Consider the following 18,739-nt stretch of genomic DNA (forward strand, 5'->3'; position numbering starts at 1 on the left):
AGAGTGGTATCTGAATGACCCCTGCCTGACCTTGTGTGTCTAACAAATACATCGACCAGAGACCATCCAGGTTGATACATTTGGAAAGGCTTTCCGTGGCCATCTGGGCTGTCTCCAGTTTGGGGCAGGTTGAGCCAGACTCAACAGGAGGTGGCCATTGAGGCCACAAGTTCTGCGAGTTTTCCTGCCTAAGGATAGAGTGCACAGTAGCCAAAGGCTTGAAGGGCCCAGGCTCGGAGGCTGGGGCCTGTTCCTGCTCTCTTTCCTCATCCTGGGGCCAGCCACCTGGCTGCCTGCCCCACCTCCACCCCAGCAGCCTCTTCTTCATCCAGACCATCAAGGAGAATCCCTTTCCTTGCAGCACTTATGAGACTTAATTACCGATGGCGAGGTCCTTTGAGGCCTTGGATGAAAGGGATACGAGCAGCGCAAGGCTTGATTAGGCGTGTAGGACTCTGGGCACAATTAGCTCCGTGAGAGCCTGGCCCTGCCTTTATCTGTCTCCAGCTCCGTGTGACTTACAGCAGCTAATTATTGAAATAAAAATTGCCTGACCACCCAGCTGCTGGAAAGAGGGCCCTAATATCTATTAAGTCTGCCTTTAATTATTGGAAATGGTGGCAGCTTCAGGCAGTTAGGGTTTTCCCATCATTATGGGCCTTTCCCTCCACCTCTTTGAGGCTTGCATACACAGAGATATAAGTGAAATTCTGCCAAAGCCACTTCTTTCTCCCTTGCTTTGCAACTGGGCATCCCTTTCTGGGATACCTTTGTGAACAAACTTTGTCTGCTGCAAGGACCCCTCTCGATTCCTCCCCAAAGGGCTTTGCGATCATTACACTTTACAGAACTTGAAGCCCTTGACAGAGTACTTTGAATGCAACGTGTGTGTGTGTGTGTGTGTGTGTGTGTGTGTACACATAGAGGCAGTCCTCAGGCATGGATTACCTGGGATGACCCTCACACCACCCCAATATACAGAGGAGAAAACTGAGGTCATGAAGGGAAACATAAACCCGGCAACTCCTGTCTACTTGCTGGTGTGGCAATCACCAAGTCACAGCCGCCTGAGAGCTTTCTTCTTTCTATGGACACAGAGCCCTGGGCAGAGCAAGAGGGCACAAGCAGTTGCTACCTTCACAAATCTGCGGGGCTCTTGTGGGATGGACGGAGTTAGTGTAACAACTGAGAGGCTCTCTATTTCCAGAGCCCGGAGTCAGTCCTTGCTACCTGTGGTGACAGCTTTCCCCTCCAGCTCTCCCTCCAGAGTGGAGGCCTAATGCAAGAGCCCCAGGTAATTACGGGTTTCAGCCTCGGACACAGGAGGGGATGTGCAATTAATCAGCCCGACTGCCTCTCCCCTCCCTCTGATGATCTCATAATGTGGTCCCAGAATAAGAAGCCCATAGAGAATCAGAAATCTGTGCAGGGCCTTTGCACACTTTTTTGCAGAGTATTGGCATGCTGATAAAACTTGGGTTTGGGGCTTGGCCCTTGAATGGATTCTCCAGGGAGAAGGAGAAAGCCCCTTCCGGGGGGAGCTGAGGGGCAGAACAATTTCTCAAGGGTCATGGAGAAGCTGAGTCGCAGCACATAGCCAGCACACCGGGGCTGGGTGGGTGTGCTTCCTAGAAAGCCATGTGGAGTTGAGCTGCCCAGTGGGTGCAAGAGAGGGGTGCGTGGGGGGCATTTCAGCTGCACCAAGAGGTTCCCAGGGGTTCTAGCCCACCCCACGTGAGCGGCATGCGGATGAACGTGAGCGTGCCCCTTTCCCTGTCCCCTGGTTAACTCCTGTGCAGCTCTTGGGCCTCAGCTTAACTGTGACCTCTTTCTGGCTGCCCTGCTGCCTGCCCCACCTGAGCTGATGTCCCCTACTCTGCCTCGAGCATCTCTGTCAGTTGCTCTTTTGTGCTCACTGTGCTGGAACCATCTAGATGTGTCTGTCCCTCTAACTGTGTCTGATCACTTCCTTGCCCCCAGCGCCGCCCCCCACCCCCGATTGGAAAGGCTTGGTGGATGGGAAAGAGCAGGCAAGGATGGATGAACCCAGGGAAAGTTCTCCAGGAAGGTGAGGGCTTGAAAATCTTAGGAGGGATGTTCGGCCTGACAAGGAGACCCAAGGACACACAGACAAGTCTGTCTTCAGGCCAGAAGGGCTGTTGCTGGGACAAAGGCGCTGGACTTCCTCCCTGGGACCCCACGGATTAGAGCTGAGGCCTTTGGCTAAAAGAAGCTTCGGCTACATGTCAGGAAACACGAAACTTTCCCTGGAGGTAGTGAGGTCCCCAGGTTTGGAGGCGGCATGACCACTTGGGGATGGCACAGAGGGGACTGACATCGATGGGGCATGGACAAGCTGACCTTTGATGATCCTTTCAATCTTAAGATAGTAAATGCCACATTTTCTGACTCTAAGAGGTCCTCATTCATAAACGGGAATCGTTGACTTGTAGGTAGCTCCGGGAGGGGAAGCATCTGGATGGAAGAATGTGGAAAACACCGCCCTCATACCCCCTCCTGTGGGTTGAGGGCCTGTTGCGTCCCAGGTCCTGTGCACGCTCAGCCCTTTTGAGTGGTCTAGGCAGCTCTGGTGGGAGCTCTCTGAGCTCAGGATCGGAGGATGATGCCCATACAACAGTCACCTCCCTTCGATACCTGGCCTGTGACAGGCCCTCAAATAAAAGGGCGAGATGGCACCTGTAGGCAATGGCACCATCTGTCACCTGCTTGCCAGCCACTGATTAGGGATATCCCAGTAGCTTGGCTGGGCACACAGCCACACTCCACCGTGTTCCCGAAAAAGCCCTTTTTTTGGCCCACAACACTGTCTGGGGCCACTTCGAGCAGCAGGTATAACAGCAATCCTCCCAGAAAGTCCAGGGTAGTTGCTAACCTGGTCCATCAAAGGAATTAACACTGCTAACAAAACAGAATGAAAAAGCAAATAGAACATCTAAGGAAACTAAAATACGGGATGACCTGTGTGGGAAGCAGTATAGGTTATGAGTAAAAGCTTGAGCCTTGGGGTCATATAGACCCAAGTTTGAGTCCCGGTTCTGATACCTTCTTGCTGTGGTCTTCTGGGCAAGGCACTTAACCTCTCTCAGTCCCAGGTTTCTAAGCTATAAAATAAGGGTGATTTGGGGATATGGTGAGGATAAAACGAGGTCATGCATATAAAGACCTTGCTCTTAGCCACCATTATTGTAATCACTGTGTCACTGTTTTTTATTTTTTTTTAATGTTTATTTACTTAGTTTTGAGAGAGGGAGAGAGAGAGAGAGAGAGCACAGGCAGGGGAGGGGCAGAGAGAGAAGGAGAGACACAGAATCTGAAGCAGACGCCAGGCTCTGAGCTGTCGGTGCAGAGCCCGACGTGACGCTTAAACCCGTGAGCTGTAAAATGGTGACCTGAGCAGAAGTCGGACGCTCAAATGATTGAGCCACCCAAGTGCCCCTCACTGTGCCACTGTGTTTAAAAGCAAGACATTCCCTCAAGTGACAGGGCCAGAGAAGTGAGCTCTGGGTACCATTACAGAGAACACAGACTTAGAGCCAGATTCCGGTCTTGGCATATCGTATGAACTTGGACATCACTTTGCTACTCTGAGCTTCAGTTTCCAAATCTGTAAAGTGGGGATAACCCCTAGTTCTCTGGTGCACATGTAGCCTGACACAGTCCCTACACAGCATAGATGTGTCCCCTCCACTTCTGGCATCCACTTTCATATCACAGTAGGGTTTAAAACAAAGGACTTGCAACACCAAACTCTGAAGGACTAAGGAAAGTAAAAATTTATGATGGTCTTATGCACACATACACAAACAGATAATGCTCGGGACTTCTATTTTATAGAACACGTTTTAGCTCTGAAATATTTATGGGCCCATCTTGACACACAAAGAGCTAAAAATATCACCATGTGCTTATGTTAAGGAAAACTTATAAAACTTTAGTCTGGTAGGAATTCAGTCAATTTCCTGGTTCGTCTCTCGCTGTTCTGTAGCGAGAGACCCAGGGTGGTAACAGCCCCCGTTTCCCTGAGGGCTTTGGCAGGGGCGAGGTTCCTTGGCAGTGAGGTATGTCTGTGCAGGTCTCCCTGCCAGTGTTCCGGGCCCCTGCCCCTCGTAAATATTGCTGGAGCCGGCATGAAGGGCCCAACTTTGCTTCTTGAGTTTCTCCCCACACACCTAAAGCTTTGTTTTGCCCATCTTCCCTTCTCTCCCGGGTCCAACACCTGTGCCATTCTTCCAGGCCAGCTCCCGGCCACCGCCACATCAGGGCTTCCAAAACCCAAGACGTGGAGGACACGTTCTCCAGGGACCTCCCATCCAGGCTTTCTGCCACATGCTCGCTTGCATTTTACTGCCCACTTAGATGACAACTGTTCATGGAAGTTGCTTTTTCTCCACCAGGCTGCTCACTCCTCTGCTCTCAGGCTTCCCTTTCCACCTTTCTCTCTCCCTCAAGGCTGGACTCGGAGAGTAACGGGGTCTCCCTCTGGTCCCAGTTCTCATACACCTCCGGCTTCATCCGTGCTGTGACTAGAACAGTGCTTTGCACACCGTAGGTTGGCAAGCCATCCATGATCCTGATTTGGTAGAGAAGAATAAAACAGAAAATGTCAGAGTCCACCTTTGAGGAAAGATGAGGCATAGTTTCTGAAATTTTTTTTTTAGTTAGAAATGTGTCCATGCGTGTGTGTTCTGGATTGTGAAATGCATTTTCACCGTGCGTCAGAGAAAACAGAAAGTCACATCTAGACTTCTTTTCTCTCCTTACCTCAAAACTGTCTGGCCTAGCTCACTTCTACTTGACATGTTTCGGTCATAGTTTAAATGTCACTTTCTCTGGGCAGTGGTATCTGATCTTCTGTCCACCGTTGGCCCATCTGGCCCAGGCGAGGGGCCCCTGTGGTCCTTCCCCTGCCTCTCTCCCTGGCCGACTTGTCCACTGTGGAGAAGCTCCAAGGAGGTGGAAGCTCATTTGTCTTTTTTTTTTAAATATAATTTATTGTCAAATTGGCTAACATACAGGGTATACAGTGTGCTCTTGGCTTCAGGGGTAGATTCCTTCCCTTGGTTCATCGCTTACATACAACACTCAGTGCTCATCCCGACAAGTGCCCTCTTCAGTGCCCACCACCCATTTTCCCTCTCCCTCACCTGCCATCAACCCTCAGTCTGTTCTCTGTATTTAAGAGTCTCTTGTGGTTTGCCTCCCTCCCTTTCTATTTGTAACTATTTTTTCCCCTTCCCTTTTCTGGTCTTCTGTTAAGTTTCTCAAGATCCACATATGAGCGAAAACGTGTTATCTGTCCTTCTCTGACTGACTTGTTTCACTTGGTGTAATACCCTCCAGTTCCATCCACATTGCTGCAAATGGCAGGATTTCATTCTTTCTCCTTGCCAAGTAGTACTCCATTGTATAGACCTCATGTGAGGCTTGGGACAGCAGGGTGGGAACTCAGTGCGGGAGAGAAGAGGCGGGGTGGGAGAAGAGGTCAAGGGGAGAGAGGGAACAAGGAAGCCTGGCGTGTTACCTCAGCACATCTTCTGCAGCGCTTAAGACAGGAAAGGTCCTCAGTAAGCATTTGCTAAATGAATTAACCTTGGTACTAGGTGTGCAATACCTTTCTCCTGATTCAAAACGAGGCCCTGACATTTGAAACCATGGCGTCTAGAGCAAGTCACGTGATCTCTTTCGTGAGCTTGTTATCTCATTTGCACAACAAGAATAAGAGAAAATATAAAAGAGCATGTATCTAACCTGCATAATTGCTGCAGAGATTAGAAATAGTGTGTACAAAATACCCAGCACAGGAGTAGTTGTTCGATACATGGTAGTCGTTCTATTGTTATTACCTCTTTACCTGTCTGAGATCATACCCTGATCACTATCACCACCAGGGTCCCCCAGCCCTGCCCACATTCTGTTCAAACCTTCCAGATCTATCTGAGCCCAGGTCTGTGTAAAAGAGGAAAAAAAAAAAAAGCCTAAAATGTAGATTTTAGAGTCACCGACCGGCTGCGTGATTGACCAACCACCCAGGTCATGTCGCCTGCTGTCTAAAGTGATAATTGACTAGGGCTCTTACGGGGCTGTGTGGAAGGCACTGAGGGCAGGGCTCGATGCACACATATTTCTTCCCTTTCCTTGTCCGGGGCCCACTCTCCTTCCCCATAGAGAGGCCAAGAATGACACCCATGTCTGCATAAGGAGAAACGTGTAGAAGCGTAGGTCCTGCTTAGCAAAGCACTGGCGGTCGCCTCCTCTGGCTGACACCCTGGACAGAGGGCTTCCGTCCTGCTCATCTCCAGCCCCAGGGCCCAGCATAAGTAGGTATGTAACAGGTTGTGGAAATGAACTCCTCTCTGGAGACATCTTCATGGTGCTCGGGTCTTACCTGAAGAAGAGTTTCCTCAAGCCCCGCCTCATGAGCAGGCCGGGGTCTCACACATGTTACGTGGGTACAGTTACATGATATGTTGGTCAGAAATAACACATGTCAATGATGATGATGATGACGACACGGTTAGTAGTCACTTCCCAATCCCTTCTGCCTGTAGGGATAAGGTACATTAGTTCACAAAGCATCTAATAAAGCCAACACCTCCAGCCTGCCCAGAGCCCCATAGCCAGGAGGTGGCTGGAGCGAGACCATGGAAGCTGGTTCTGTCACTGTGCGTGGTGGAGGGTTGTGGGAAGGAAGGTCTGGAGATGGATGGATCCAGCTCCTCATTCACTTCCTGGTGTCAGATGAGTGGACAAAGGGCTACGGAGCAGGGAGAGAGCAAGGATGCAGCACTGTGACCTCTTGCCTACACCCTCCTGCCCCATCTCCCTCAGGTGAGCCCGGTGAGCCAGGTATGCAGAGGCTCCGTGGCAGCAAGGGTACAGGGTGTCTGAGAAATGGCCGGCAGCTCTGAGGGACAGAAACAGAGGGTGTGCGTCTGGGAGAAGCCAGGTGCTCTGTGGGCAGCTGGAAGGAGCAGAGGGAGGGTGGGGAAGGTCAGGCTAATAGAGGTAGGGGCAGGGGGGAGCCCCTGGTCAGCAGGGTAAGGAGGGACTGCCATGTTGAAACATGAATGTGTGCCAGGTGCCTGGGCTGCCCAGCCTGGGCGGGGAGGGCCGGGCGGGTGGGTCCGAGCTGGACCCCCTCCCCAGCATTCCTCCACGCTTCCGCCCGGTCTCTGCGTCACTGTGCTTGGGACCGTCGCTCCACTGTCGCCTCTCACCTCCCAACCTCTTCCTCCTCTATTAAATGCCAAGCCGAGTGTGAACCATGACCAACCTCCCATCTGTTAAAAAATAGATATTTACCATTTATTGAATCACTATATTAACTAAAAACTGGGGGAAAAATTAAAGGGGAATAAGAGCAAGGCAAATGTTCTCCCTGCCTCTGCTCTGTGACAGGGAAGCTGTGAGTTTCGGGGCTGTGTTGTTAGTAATTCATAGTTACTGAGCCTTTGCCTTGAAGCCGGTGTCTTTGGTCAACAGGCACACACTGATAAAAAAAACATAGTCATCCACCAATTTAACAGCCTAAAATGTGTCTCAGCCTTATTAACGTACGTTTCTGAGGGGATGTTCCTCTCCAGCTATAACTGATGCTCAGCTGGAGCCTCCTAGAGGGTGCCTTTTAAAAATAAAATGTCGGCTTTTTTTTCTGATGATAATAATGGCTAACATTTACTGGGCACCTGCTATGTATTAGGGACAATATGTACCAGGGACATGTATTAACTATTATTTAATCCTCAGAACAACCCTAAGAGGCTGATGCTGTTTTACAGATGAAGAAACTGAAGCGCAGAGAGGTTGAATAACTTGTCCCAGGTCACACAGCTGCTACATACTAGACACATACTTCAAACGTAGGCTTACTTTGAAATTTTATTTTATTTTTTTTTAAATGTTTATTTTTGAGAGAGAGAGCAAGAGCGAGTGGGGCAGGGGCAGCCAGAGAGAGGGACAGAGGATCTGAAGCAGGCTCTGCACTGACAGTGGCGAGCCCAATGCTGGGCTCGAACTCATGACCCAAGCCGGAGTCGAATGCTTAACCAAGTCACCTGGGTGCCCCTTTGAAATTTTAAAAGACGTCGTATAAACAACGCCTTTGATTCAATTTTAGATCTATCTAATACATATTTACCTAAATCAAACTACTAATATTTTATATCACCTAAGATTGGCAAGAAGTAAAAAGTAGCTGTCAAATAATTGTATTCATTCATTCATTCACTCCACATGCATTTCACGAGCTCTGTGGATGCCAGGCCTGCCCTCAGGGAACTGCCATCAAGGGAAAAGCAGACATGAATATAGACCATTGAGTTAGCTGGATGTACAGTGATAAATCTACATGAACAAAGGCAGAGAGGCCACAGAATTAACATCCAGGAAGGTTGCAAGTGACTCAGTGAGAAGGAAGTGAAATGAGCCAGATCAAAGATTAACCTTCCATTTTGACCAGGAGACAAGAATTTATTCTGAGCTCCTAGAGAGGCATCAACAGGGTAGTGGAATGATCTGGGCTTAAGAAATTCATCTGGCACAACCTACTGAGGCAAAATCATCTCATGGCTGTATCCATATGCCAAGTTCAACCCCTGGACCAGAATTCTGGGTCCACCACTCAAGATCTGTGTAACCTTAGACAATATATTTAACCTCATAATTTCTCACCTGTAATTTACAGATAGTCATAGTACCTATAACACAGAATTGAAGTGAGGATTAAAATATTACCATATACAATATTAGTAACAGTACTCAGCAAATATTAGCTACTAATAATAACATAATATTGGTTATTATTATGAAATCATTATTATGAATTATTAGTCATTAGTATTAACAATGGCTAACATTACTTTAGTGCTTACTCTTATTATATTATCATCATCATTATTGTCATCCAGGGGGGTGGGTTGGAGGTGAAGGGCCAGAGGGCACAGAGGCTAGGTGACAGTCGCCATAAATCCTCATCCAAATTAGACCAGAACAGTGCTTTGGGTCAAAAGCCAGTACTGGGTCAAGTTAGAGAGTTATCATCTGCCTTTTTAAAAAAACTGAAAGAGAATGAAATAGGAAACATCAGAATACATTGTTCATCATGTGGTAACTTTGGTTTTGTGAATCTTCTTTCCATTTTATACACACAAACACACGCATTCATATACATAAATGTGTGTATCCAGTCACAACGTAAGATGTTTTTCAAATTATGGATCGCAGGCAAAAAGGTTTCACAGCCCTGGAGTAGAAAGTGTTATCACCGGTCTTCCCTCCAGCCCTGCCCCTCAGGTACTCAGACGACCAACTATCACTGCATCAGCCAGTGTCAGAAGACTGAATGTTAAGAGACCAGAGCTCGGAAACTTGGGTTTGGGCTTCAGTAAGGTGATTTGATTTCTATGTATCTTACGTCTTTTTCCTTGTCCCATAACTAATTTCCATGGGTATTTTGAGAACTGGGACCCAAAAAATATCACCTACACATCTTGATTGGCTCTAGCTGCCACCCTAAGGCATTGTCTGCCTAGTAATGTTGGCTTTGCTACTAACTCACCGTGTGGCCTTGGGCAGACAGCTGGATGGCTCTGGGTCACTGTTGCCCCATGTATAAAATGGGGGTGAAAATAGTTGTCTTATATGCTTTGTGGTTATTAGGGGGTACCAATGAAATCACAAATGTTTGCACTCTTTGAAAATCATGGAGAACATGTAGAAGGAAGTCTATAGTAGACACTTGGGATCTATGATAAATCCCAAAGACTCCAACCAGTTACCAGTGGTAACCTCAGACCATTCTTTTGCTAAGTGAAGTGATGCAGCTTTCCAGGTTAGGACATAATGGACCCATTTGAGTGGGTCTAGAGGGCTCTGTAACCAGATAAGCAGAGTTCGCAGTGGAACCAGGCTGAGACCTTCCCCGGGAGATGGCCTTTTGGGTCTTGGTAGGGAAGAGGGCATCTTCGGCCAAAAGGATGCCTCATCTGTCCATGACCGAACGAAGAACTTGGAAACACCCACCCATCAGACCAAAACTAACCTTCAGTGTGTTTTGTTTGGCCTACAAAGTGTTTTGAGATTTGAAGAAATCATGGATAGAATCCAAAAATCACACATTTTGTGTCTAAGTCCAAATTTCTAACTTGTCTTAAAAATGAATAAGCCACCCTGTACTGCTTGCTACATTGCAGCCCTGCGGGCACTGAGTGCCCAACTGTCCTCTTGGCAGGCCCGGCCCTCGCCGCCGTCTGTCAGAGACCCCACCCCAGGCACGGAGCCTCCACACCAGCATGGCACCATTGGTCATAGCTCTTGCTCTGTTGCTTTTCTACAGGACAGTTGCACAGTTTGTATATCCACAGGGCTCTAAGAAGTGGAACAGTGAAAGAAAGAACTGAGAAAGCTGTATGCGTCAAGAAAAATAAGAGCTCTCATCAAGCCTTGCTCAGGATATTCTGTTTTCCTCCTGTGCTTATCTCCTGGCTCTTGTATGGGGCTGCATTTGCTATTCCAGAGCCAAAGGAAGACATTTGGAAGGAAGAAGGGAGTGCTATCACGGGTATAAAAAAAAAATCCCAGGATGTCCGTTTAGAGCAAAAAGGTCCAATGGGGAAAAGAAAAAAAAGTGATATCAGGAGCTTCCCACCAATCAGACACCCTGGCAACACCCAGGCAAATGGGGCTCACACTGTGGCTTCCCCAGGTGCTGATGGTGTCCCTGTTGAGGCTTGTAGGTCTGGACGTGAGGGAGTTCTCAGATTGCCATGGTGGCCAGGGTTAGCCTAGCTGGAAGGACACTTTTGTGTAGTGGAAGGAAGGGGACTCATGGAAGTGTGATAGAATAGAAAAACTCCAGTTTTAGAGCCTAACAGACCTGGGTTCAGATCCGGGCTTTATTACCGCCTCAGTGACCTTGAAGGAGGTTCTGAACCTTGGTTTTCTCATCTGTCAGATGGGGATTGGTTGGCCAATTAAATAAACAAATGTATATTAGATGCACCAGGCTCTGGAGTGAGCAAAACACCTAAAGCACCTGCTCTCATGGAGCTTACTTATTAGTGGGAGAAAACAGACAATTATCAAGTAGTTGTTTAATTATCTGGTCATGATACATGTGAATTGGTTATTTATACTCTGACTCATTTCCAAAAAAGGTTGGAAACAAGAATAACATCTCAGGCCGTGTGACCATGTAATGAGATAGTGTGTGCTAAGTGCTTAGTCGCATGCTGCGTTGTTTTTCATTTCACAAAATCTTTTTTTTTTTTAATTTTTTAATGTTTTTATTTATTTTTGAGGGGGGGGGGAGGGGCAGACAGCATGGGAGACACAGAATCCCAAGCAGGCTCCAGGCTCTGAGCTGTCAGACAGAGCCCCATGCGGGGCTCGAACTCACAAACTGTGAGATCATGACCTGAGCCAAAGTCAGACGTTCAACCGACGGAGCCACCCAGGTGCCCCCACAAATTCTTTTTTTTTTTTTTAACGTTTTATTTATTTTTGAGAGAGCGAGCGAATCTGAATGCGGGACTGGACTCCACCAACCATGAGATCATGACCTGAACTGAAGTCTGAGGCTTAACCAACTGAGCCAACCAGAAGCCCCGTTTCACGAATTCTTAAGGAGCCCCAGCTCCGTGTCAGGCCCTATCCCAGCTGGGGACGTGATGGGAACAAACACATGATTCCTATCTAGGGAGACTGCTGAAATCAGTGCCCTCTGGTCTTTGTTTTCAACTTCCTTGATACCCATTACTGGAGGGGAGGCTGAAGCCTCTTCCTGGTGGCTAGGCGGAGTAGCAGAAAGAGGATTCATCCTCAAGGGCCCGGGTGCAAGTCCCCCCCTGCTACTGATCTCTTTGTGGCTGTGGAGCCCTCCCCTCTCCAAGTCTGAAGTCCCTCGTCCACAGCATCGCAGGGCGAATCCGAGGCCGGGATGGATTTGGGTATTGCCTTTGCGTCCTGGGGCCCGGGCTCAACCCTCTCTTTGGTTTCCCGGCTGCAGACCACTCAGCCCTGAGTGCGGCGAGGACCCTGTTCGTGGATGTGGAGGAGCGCGGGCCGGAGGCCATGGACGTGAAGGAGAGGAAGCCGTACCGCTCGCTGACCCGGCGCCGCGACGCTGAGCGCCGCTACACCAGCTCGTCCGCGGACAGCGAGGAGGGCAAGGCTCCACAGAAGTCCTACAGCTCCAGCGAGACCCTGAAGGCCTACGACCAGGACGCCCGCCTGGCCTACGGCGGCCGAGTCAAGGACATGGTGCCGCAAGAGGCCGAGGAGTTCTGCCGCGCAGGTGAGGGCGCCCGGGGCCGGGCTGGGGGGGAGGGGCAGCTGTGCACCTGGGTGCGTGCGCAGGTGAGCAGACAGCTGGCGGGAGGACGCGGGCCAACACCAGGTCTCGGCTATTCTGGCTCCCAGATCTGGTCAGAGCCTGCGTGTAATTCACGCTTAGTTAAGTTCATCTTCGTGGTCACCCGGTCCGCGGACATGAAGAGCTGGTTAGGAGCTGGGCTCGGGGCCAGACTAACTGGGGTTGCATTCAGAACCGCCACCAGCTCTCCGGGAGGCCTCAGTCCCCATCTGTTAGATGGGCTGCACTGAATTGTGGGCTGGAGGGGCATGTTGTAAGTGGTAAGCATGCTAACATCAAGTGCGGAGTAAGTCAGTTATTCGTTTTATTACTCGTCATATATGTATCCATTCAACAGACGTATTACCTTCTTTGCCTCAAGTATCGACCCGGTCTATCAAAGCGTTGCTCCTGAAATACACCTAAAATCTTGGTAATTGGATAGTATCTTGGCACCTGACTCCTCTCCTTCAGTTCCGGCCTACACTAGTCACCAGAGCCTGTCCATCCTACTCCAAAATAACTTTCAAATCCATCCCTCTTCTTCATCCACTCTGCCGCTGTCCTCTCTCTCTCTCCGGGAAGGTTGACCACAGCCCCCCTTCACCCAGTGCTGCCACCTCTGGGCCATTCTCTGCACTGCACCTAGAGTGAAGTTGGGAATGACTCCCCCTTGTCCATAACCTGAGCTCCTTAAGCTGGCATAAGGGACTTTCCCCAACTCCGTTTTTCTTCCTGGAGTATTTTGTCCCCCGCCTCTCCACACCCTGCCACCCATGCTCCAACCCTCAGACCTACTCATTATTCCCACACTTGCCATATTTGTTCCTTACCCTGGTGCTGCAGTGATTCCTATTTTTCTGCCTGCAGACCCTTGAGCCCTCTGTGATGCCTGATGGGCTGCTACCAGTCGCTGATTCTGCCCTACCCGCTTCCCTTCCACAGCCAGGGTTAGCCAGGCAGCGTGCTGTGTAGTTCATATACATTCCGGCACTGTTACCTAATCCATACGACAACCCCAAGCTGAATCCTTTGCCCCAGATCACAGAGGTAAGAGGAGCTGGTCTCAAACATGTCTACCCTCATATAGCCTGACACCCACCTGGCCTCTCCCACAGGCCTGAATCCACATGAAAGCTGGCCTGTTTGTAATGCTGCCTCTCAGGCTCAAAAGAGGAACGATCTTTAGCTCTTTTCCAGCTTGTGCTTAAGAGCTCAGACTGGCAACTGACCGATCTCGATGTGAATTCTGGATCTGCCTTTTTTATTGCCCTCAGCTTCTTCACCTGGGGAATGGGTTAACAGTGATCCTAATCGTAGGATGGTCATGAGGATTAATGAGGATTGTAAATAAAGTACTTGACACAGTGCCTGGTGTGGAGCAGATGCTTCAAAGATTCTGCCTACCACTCATTGCCTTCTCTGGGTCTCAGTGAGAAGGGACAAAAGGATATCGAAACTTTCTTCCAGCTCTGTCCTGCCCATGCCTGATAGAGCTCAGTGAGCCCTGACTGGCCCAGCTTGGCCTGGATGCCACCCTAGCACAGGAGGCTGCAGAGAGGAGCCCCCTCTTGTCTTTATAAAAATTAAGAATCAGGGGCACCTGGATGGCTCAGTCGGTTAAGCATCCGACTTCGACTCAGGTCATGATCTCGCAGTCTGTGGATTTGAGCCCCGCGTTGGGCTCTGTGCTGACAGCTCAGAGCCTGGGGCCTGCTTCGGATTCTGTATCTCCCTCTCTCTCTGCCCCTCCCCTGCTCATGTCTCTCTCTCTCTCTCAAAAATAATAAATAAACATTACAAATTTTAAATAAGAATCATTCCCATTTCATAGGCAGACATGGCCATGACAGTTTAGAGAGTACTCCCCCACCCATTACCTCCCGAGATCCTTAAAAATTCTGTGAGGCTAGCAGGTCATAGATTATCACCCCCACTTTAAAGACAAGAACATTGTGGTTTAGGTGATTGCAGCAGCCCAAGATCACACAAGTCGAGGTTGAGCAGGGTGATATGTCAGCCTGTGTCCTGGGATCCTCATGAAAGACGCCAAAAGGCCATAAAGTCAACAGATCATAAGGACTTCCCACATTTGGGGAAATAAATCTCCTAAGCTCACACTTCAGAGGGGCTGAGCTGGCTCCAAGGGATCGCTGAGCCCTCAGAGTCAGCCATCACGTTGCACTTCTCCGTCCACAGATCTCTCAACTCACTCACATTCACGCTGCCTCTGGCTGCTTAAAAGGGTATATAGGGCAAGCCACATGGAAACTGATGCAGCCTGGGCTGTTTATTTCACATTCTTCTGATGTGTGACTGGCTTTCCTTGAGAGGTCCAGCCCATCAGGGCAGGAGCATGAGCTGGGACGGAGGCAGGGGACAAGACAGGGGTGGAGAAGGGAGATCAGAGAGAGGTAAATGGGGCAAGCATGAGCTGGGATGGAGGCAGGGGACAAGACAGGGGTGGAGAAGGGAGATCAGAGAGAGGTAAATGGGGCAAGCAGTGAGTATGGTGTGCAGAGAGGATGGAAAGCAGACAGGGGATTTGGTCTCCAATGTGGAGTTTCTTCTACTTAGAAGGAGGGCACAGGGGGAGGGCAGACCGGAGGATGGCACAAAGGGGATATTCAAAATATTTGACATCGGTCTGACCCATACCCTGACCAACCAGAATGTCTGCCTGGCCACTGAGCAGAGCCCAGAGGTCCCTGCTGTGCCACATCATGGGGAGGCTGGGGGTTGTTTATGGGGAGGGGTGGAGGCCAGGGGCACTGGGTGGGCCCGGACATCAGTTGCCAGCCGGTATAGAACTATTTCATGACCTTAACCTCATATTAAGGCTGGAGCAACATGAACCACCTGAGCCACAGGATTGGGGCACCCTGCCTCCACTGCAGCTCTTATTTTCCCAGCGGCCCCACTGGTCCCTCCTCCCCCCACTCCTTCCCTCTCTTTATCCATCCCCCAAAGTACTGCCAGAGTGTGTCTGCCTGTTTTCTTGAAACTTCTACAGAACATGCACCCTGTGTCAGTACAGAGGTCTGGGCCCAGAGCTGACCGGGACGCTCGGGAGCACAGGGCTTCTTTGCAGAGTGATGCACACCATGGTGGTAGGGGCTCTCCCTGCTGGCTCCCCTCCTGTTCTCTGGCAGGTCCTGGCCTTGCAGGCTTTCCCAGTGAGCCCTGGCCCTGGTTGCAGGAATCCTTCAAAGCTCAGGCATCTATGCTCCCCTCTTTACTCCTTTCTCCAAGTTCACTCTCATCTGCAAACCTGTCCTCTGAGCTCCCACCTTCTGCCTGTGTGTTCCCAGAACATTCTCCGTGGATCTCCCCTCTTTGGACTTCCACCTGTCATCGTGTATTTGGTTGTAGCTCCCTCACTTGCCTGGAAAGCCAGGCACCATGCCCTGCTCTTTGCTGTTTGTCTGTAAATCCAAGGCCAGTTGGAATTGGCTTAAATGTGGGAGCTACCTGATTATAAACCCAGAGACGTGGTTTAATTGGAATGGGACCATTAATGCCTCTGTCCACCCCTTCTTCTTCATCCCCCAAACACTCATGGGAATATTAGAAATACGCAGGAAGCCGTCCTTGAACAGATGTTGAGCCAACATTCAGGTGCAACATGGAGGCTGTGTTTTTCCTGGAAGTTACCATTCCCTTTGTTGCTCAAATGCTAATCCCCCAGTGAACTCCCCTCACCCACCTCTTCACTGACCTCAGTCCTGGATGTTTCCAGGCCTCCCCGAGCCCTCAAGACTTCTCCGCAATCCAGCTCTGTGTGCTTGGCTCCTTGGACTGCTCCAAAGCCTGCAGATCCCCGCCATGGTCCCAGCTCTGCCTAGCATGAGGAAGCCCGTGGTGTTGCTTGGGGCCCCCTTTTCTCTGCCAGTCACCATCTTCATTGTCGTGTTCTAGGCTTTCCCGACTTGACCAGAAAGGACCTTCTGGTCCCTGGGCAGCCATCTGTGTCTCATCAACTAGGCGTCCACTCGGCTCAGGAGTGCTCCTTTCTGGCAAGTCCTCTCTCTATCAGAAGAAGAGACCTAACGCTCAATTTAACAGACATCTCCTGAGCCTCTACTGAGTCCCACATTTTGTTCTAGGCGCAGGGATTTAGGAATGAGCATGACAGGTTCCCTGCCCCTGCTGAAGTCATCACCAGCAGAAGGGTCAGGCCTTTGGTTCTACTGTGCAGGGTGACTAGGGCCAAGGACTCTCAGAATGGGCTTGAATACAGGAAGAAGCAAGAACTCCCGCCCAGGGTGTAGGTATTAGGGGAGACCTCACAAAGGAGGGGCCATGTGCGTTGGGCCTTAAAGGAAGTGGAGGAGGTGGGCTGATGAGGGAGGGGCAGAAGGAGCCGTTTCGGCAGTGGGGCACGTGGGCAGAACACCACACAGGCTCACCAGACAACAGTGAATCCTGGGGTGGGCGGCCCAGTTTCTGGTGGGGAGACCCCTGCTCAGGAGACCCTAACCAAGCTTACCTGCACTTCCTCCCAGGAGCCAACTTCACCCTGCGTGAGCTAGGGCTGGGAGAGGTGACGCCCCCTCATGGCACCCTGTACCGGACAGACATAGGCCTCCCACACTGCGGCTACTCCATGGGGGCCAGCTCTGATGCCGACGTTGAGGCCGACACTGTACTGTCCCCTGAGCATCCCGTGCGGCTCTGGGGCCGGAGCACACGGTCGGGGCGCAGCTCCTGCCTGTCCAGCCGGGCCAACTCCAACCTCACGCTCACCGACACTGAGCACGAGAACACCGAGACCGGTGAGTGGCCACCTTGGCCTGTGCCAGGTGCTGGGGTTTTAATTACAATATTGATTTTCTGCTCCATCGCTTGGGGCTCCGGTAAAGTTGGTGAAAAATCGCTTTGCTCTCAGTGGTCAAAAGTCAGAGCCTTTTGCACGGTCACACAAAACACCTACCCACTGGTGACACAGCAGAGATTGGGTCACTGCTCTTTGTTTTCGGGTTTTCAGATTGGGAGGTGCCTCAGGCACAGGGTTATTACTTGCAAGGTGCCTGTGGCGGGGGCAGGGGGGGCAGCGGTAACGGATCTCCAGCAGCTTGTTCTCTGTTGCATCAGCCATGTCTGGTCCTTCCTGAATCCCTCTCCGTCTCCAGCCTCCAGGTGCTCAGCAGTCCTGGGGGGTCTCCACCGGGGGCACCCTCCCCCCCATATTTCAGGCTGGTCAGAGGATGGCCTTGAACAAAAACTGTCATGTTGGGGTAACTCAAAGCCTGAGGGTTTGCTCCAGCTTTCCCCCGATCTCATGTGCAGATCTGGGGACGTGCAGGTTCTGGGCTCGATCACACCCTCACCTCTGCACCCCTTCCTCCAAGGCCCAAGAGATGTTGTGGGAGAAAAAGATGGCAGCTCGTTCACATGTCTCCTTGGTACAGGGGAAGGGCGGGGACCCGGTTTCAGAATTTCCCTCCTTACTTTTGGGACCTCCTTGGCAGATGTCTGAGGGGCTCTGGGTTAGTTGCAGCCCTGCGGTCTCCCTTCTCCGATGCTTTGTGCCCAGCCACACTCTGGGCAGCTTTGTGGACCCGGGCCAGAACTGAGGAGCCCGCTGCTGGGTCTGGCAGCACAGCCTTGGGGAGGGGAGTGGAGACAGGGACAGCCCCTCTGCCCAGGGGAGCGGTGGGGGGGGGGGGGGGGGGGGCTTTTGTGTCTCAGAAGTCCAGGGAGGGGATGTGCTAGTGCTTCCATACCAGGGTGGGAAAGGCAATGGGAGTGAAAACTGGAAAGGCCGAGCCAGGCACCAGTGCCCCCTACTGGTTTCCAGCTCCGAGTACAGGATCCTCCTAATTCCTGTGTAGGCTTCCCCAGAGGCGTGTGTTGGGGAGGAGGGCGAGGGTGGAGACCAGGTCAGAGGTGAAGGCTTCGGCAGGTTAATCTCTGAAAAGGATGCTCTAGCTAGGTTAGACACAACAGAGTCCCAGATTTGAGTCGGGCAGGAGACCAGGTAAGGTCAGGGTCAGGTGGGAAATTTATTTCCTTAAAGAGTCAGGTGCAGCAGAGTTCCAAATATCCATTCCACCAGCCCTCCCAGAGAGCTCGGAAGTTTTCCTGTGGGAGCCTGTGCACCTGTCTGAGGGGTGAGGGAGCAGCAGTGCCTGGATACTGGCTTGGCCTTGTCACCCTCCCTTGCCCTGTGAGGAGGACAATGACCTCAGCACCGAGGGAGATCCCCCTCTCTGCAGTGACAAGCCATCCACCTTCCCACCTTCCCAGCTTCCCACCAAGGCCCAAGCCAAGGCAGCAGCCCCTTTGCCCCCCACTCTCGCCATGCACTGAACAAGAGCACGGATTTGATATGTAAGGCCTTTACAGAGAAAATGGTCTCTGATCAGG

General features: G+C 50.9%; 1 protein-coding gene across 14 annotated transcripts in view; it reads left to right on the top strand.

Annotated features, from left to right (window-relative positions):
• The window catches only part of TENM4 (teneurin transmembrane protein 4), a 2,920,333-nt gene that overhangs the window by 2,512,291 nt on the left and 389,303 nt on the right, over positions 1–18,739 (top strand). For all 14 annotated transcript variants that reach the window (XM_058690343.1, XM_058690336.1, XM_058690342.1 and 11 more), the window contains 2 exons: positions 12,026–12,313; positions 16,876–17,145. In XM_058690343.1, coding sequence (XP_058546326.1) covers positions 12,026–12,313; positions 16,876–17,145 — 558 coding nt within the window. The remainder of the gene's footprint in view (positions 1–12,025; positions 12,314–16,875; positions 17,146–18,739) is intronic.

This window comes from Neofelis nebulosa, chromosome 10 (assembly GCF_028018385.1).
Source record: "Neofelis nebulosa isolate mNeoNeb1 chromosome 10, mNeoNeb1.pri, whole genome shotgun sequence".
Lineage (NCBI taxonomy): Eukaryota > Metazoa > Chordata > Mammalia > Carnivora > Felidae > Neofelis > Neofelis nebulosa.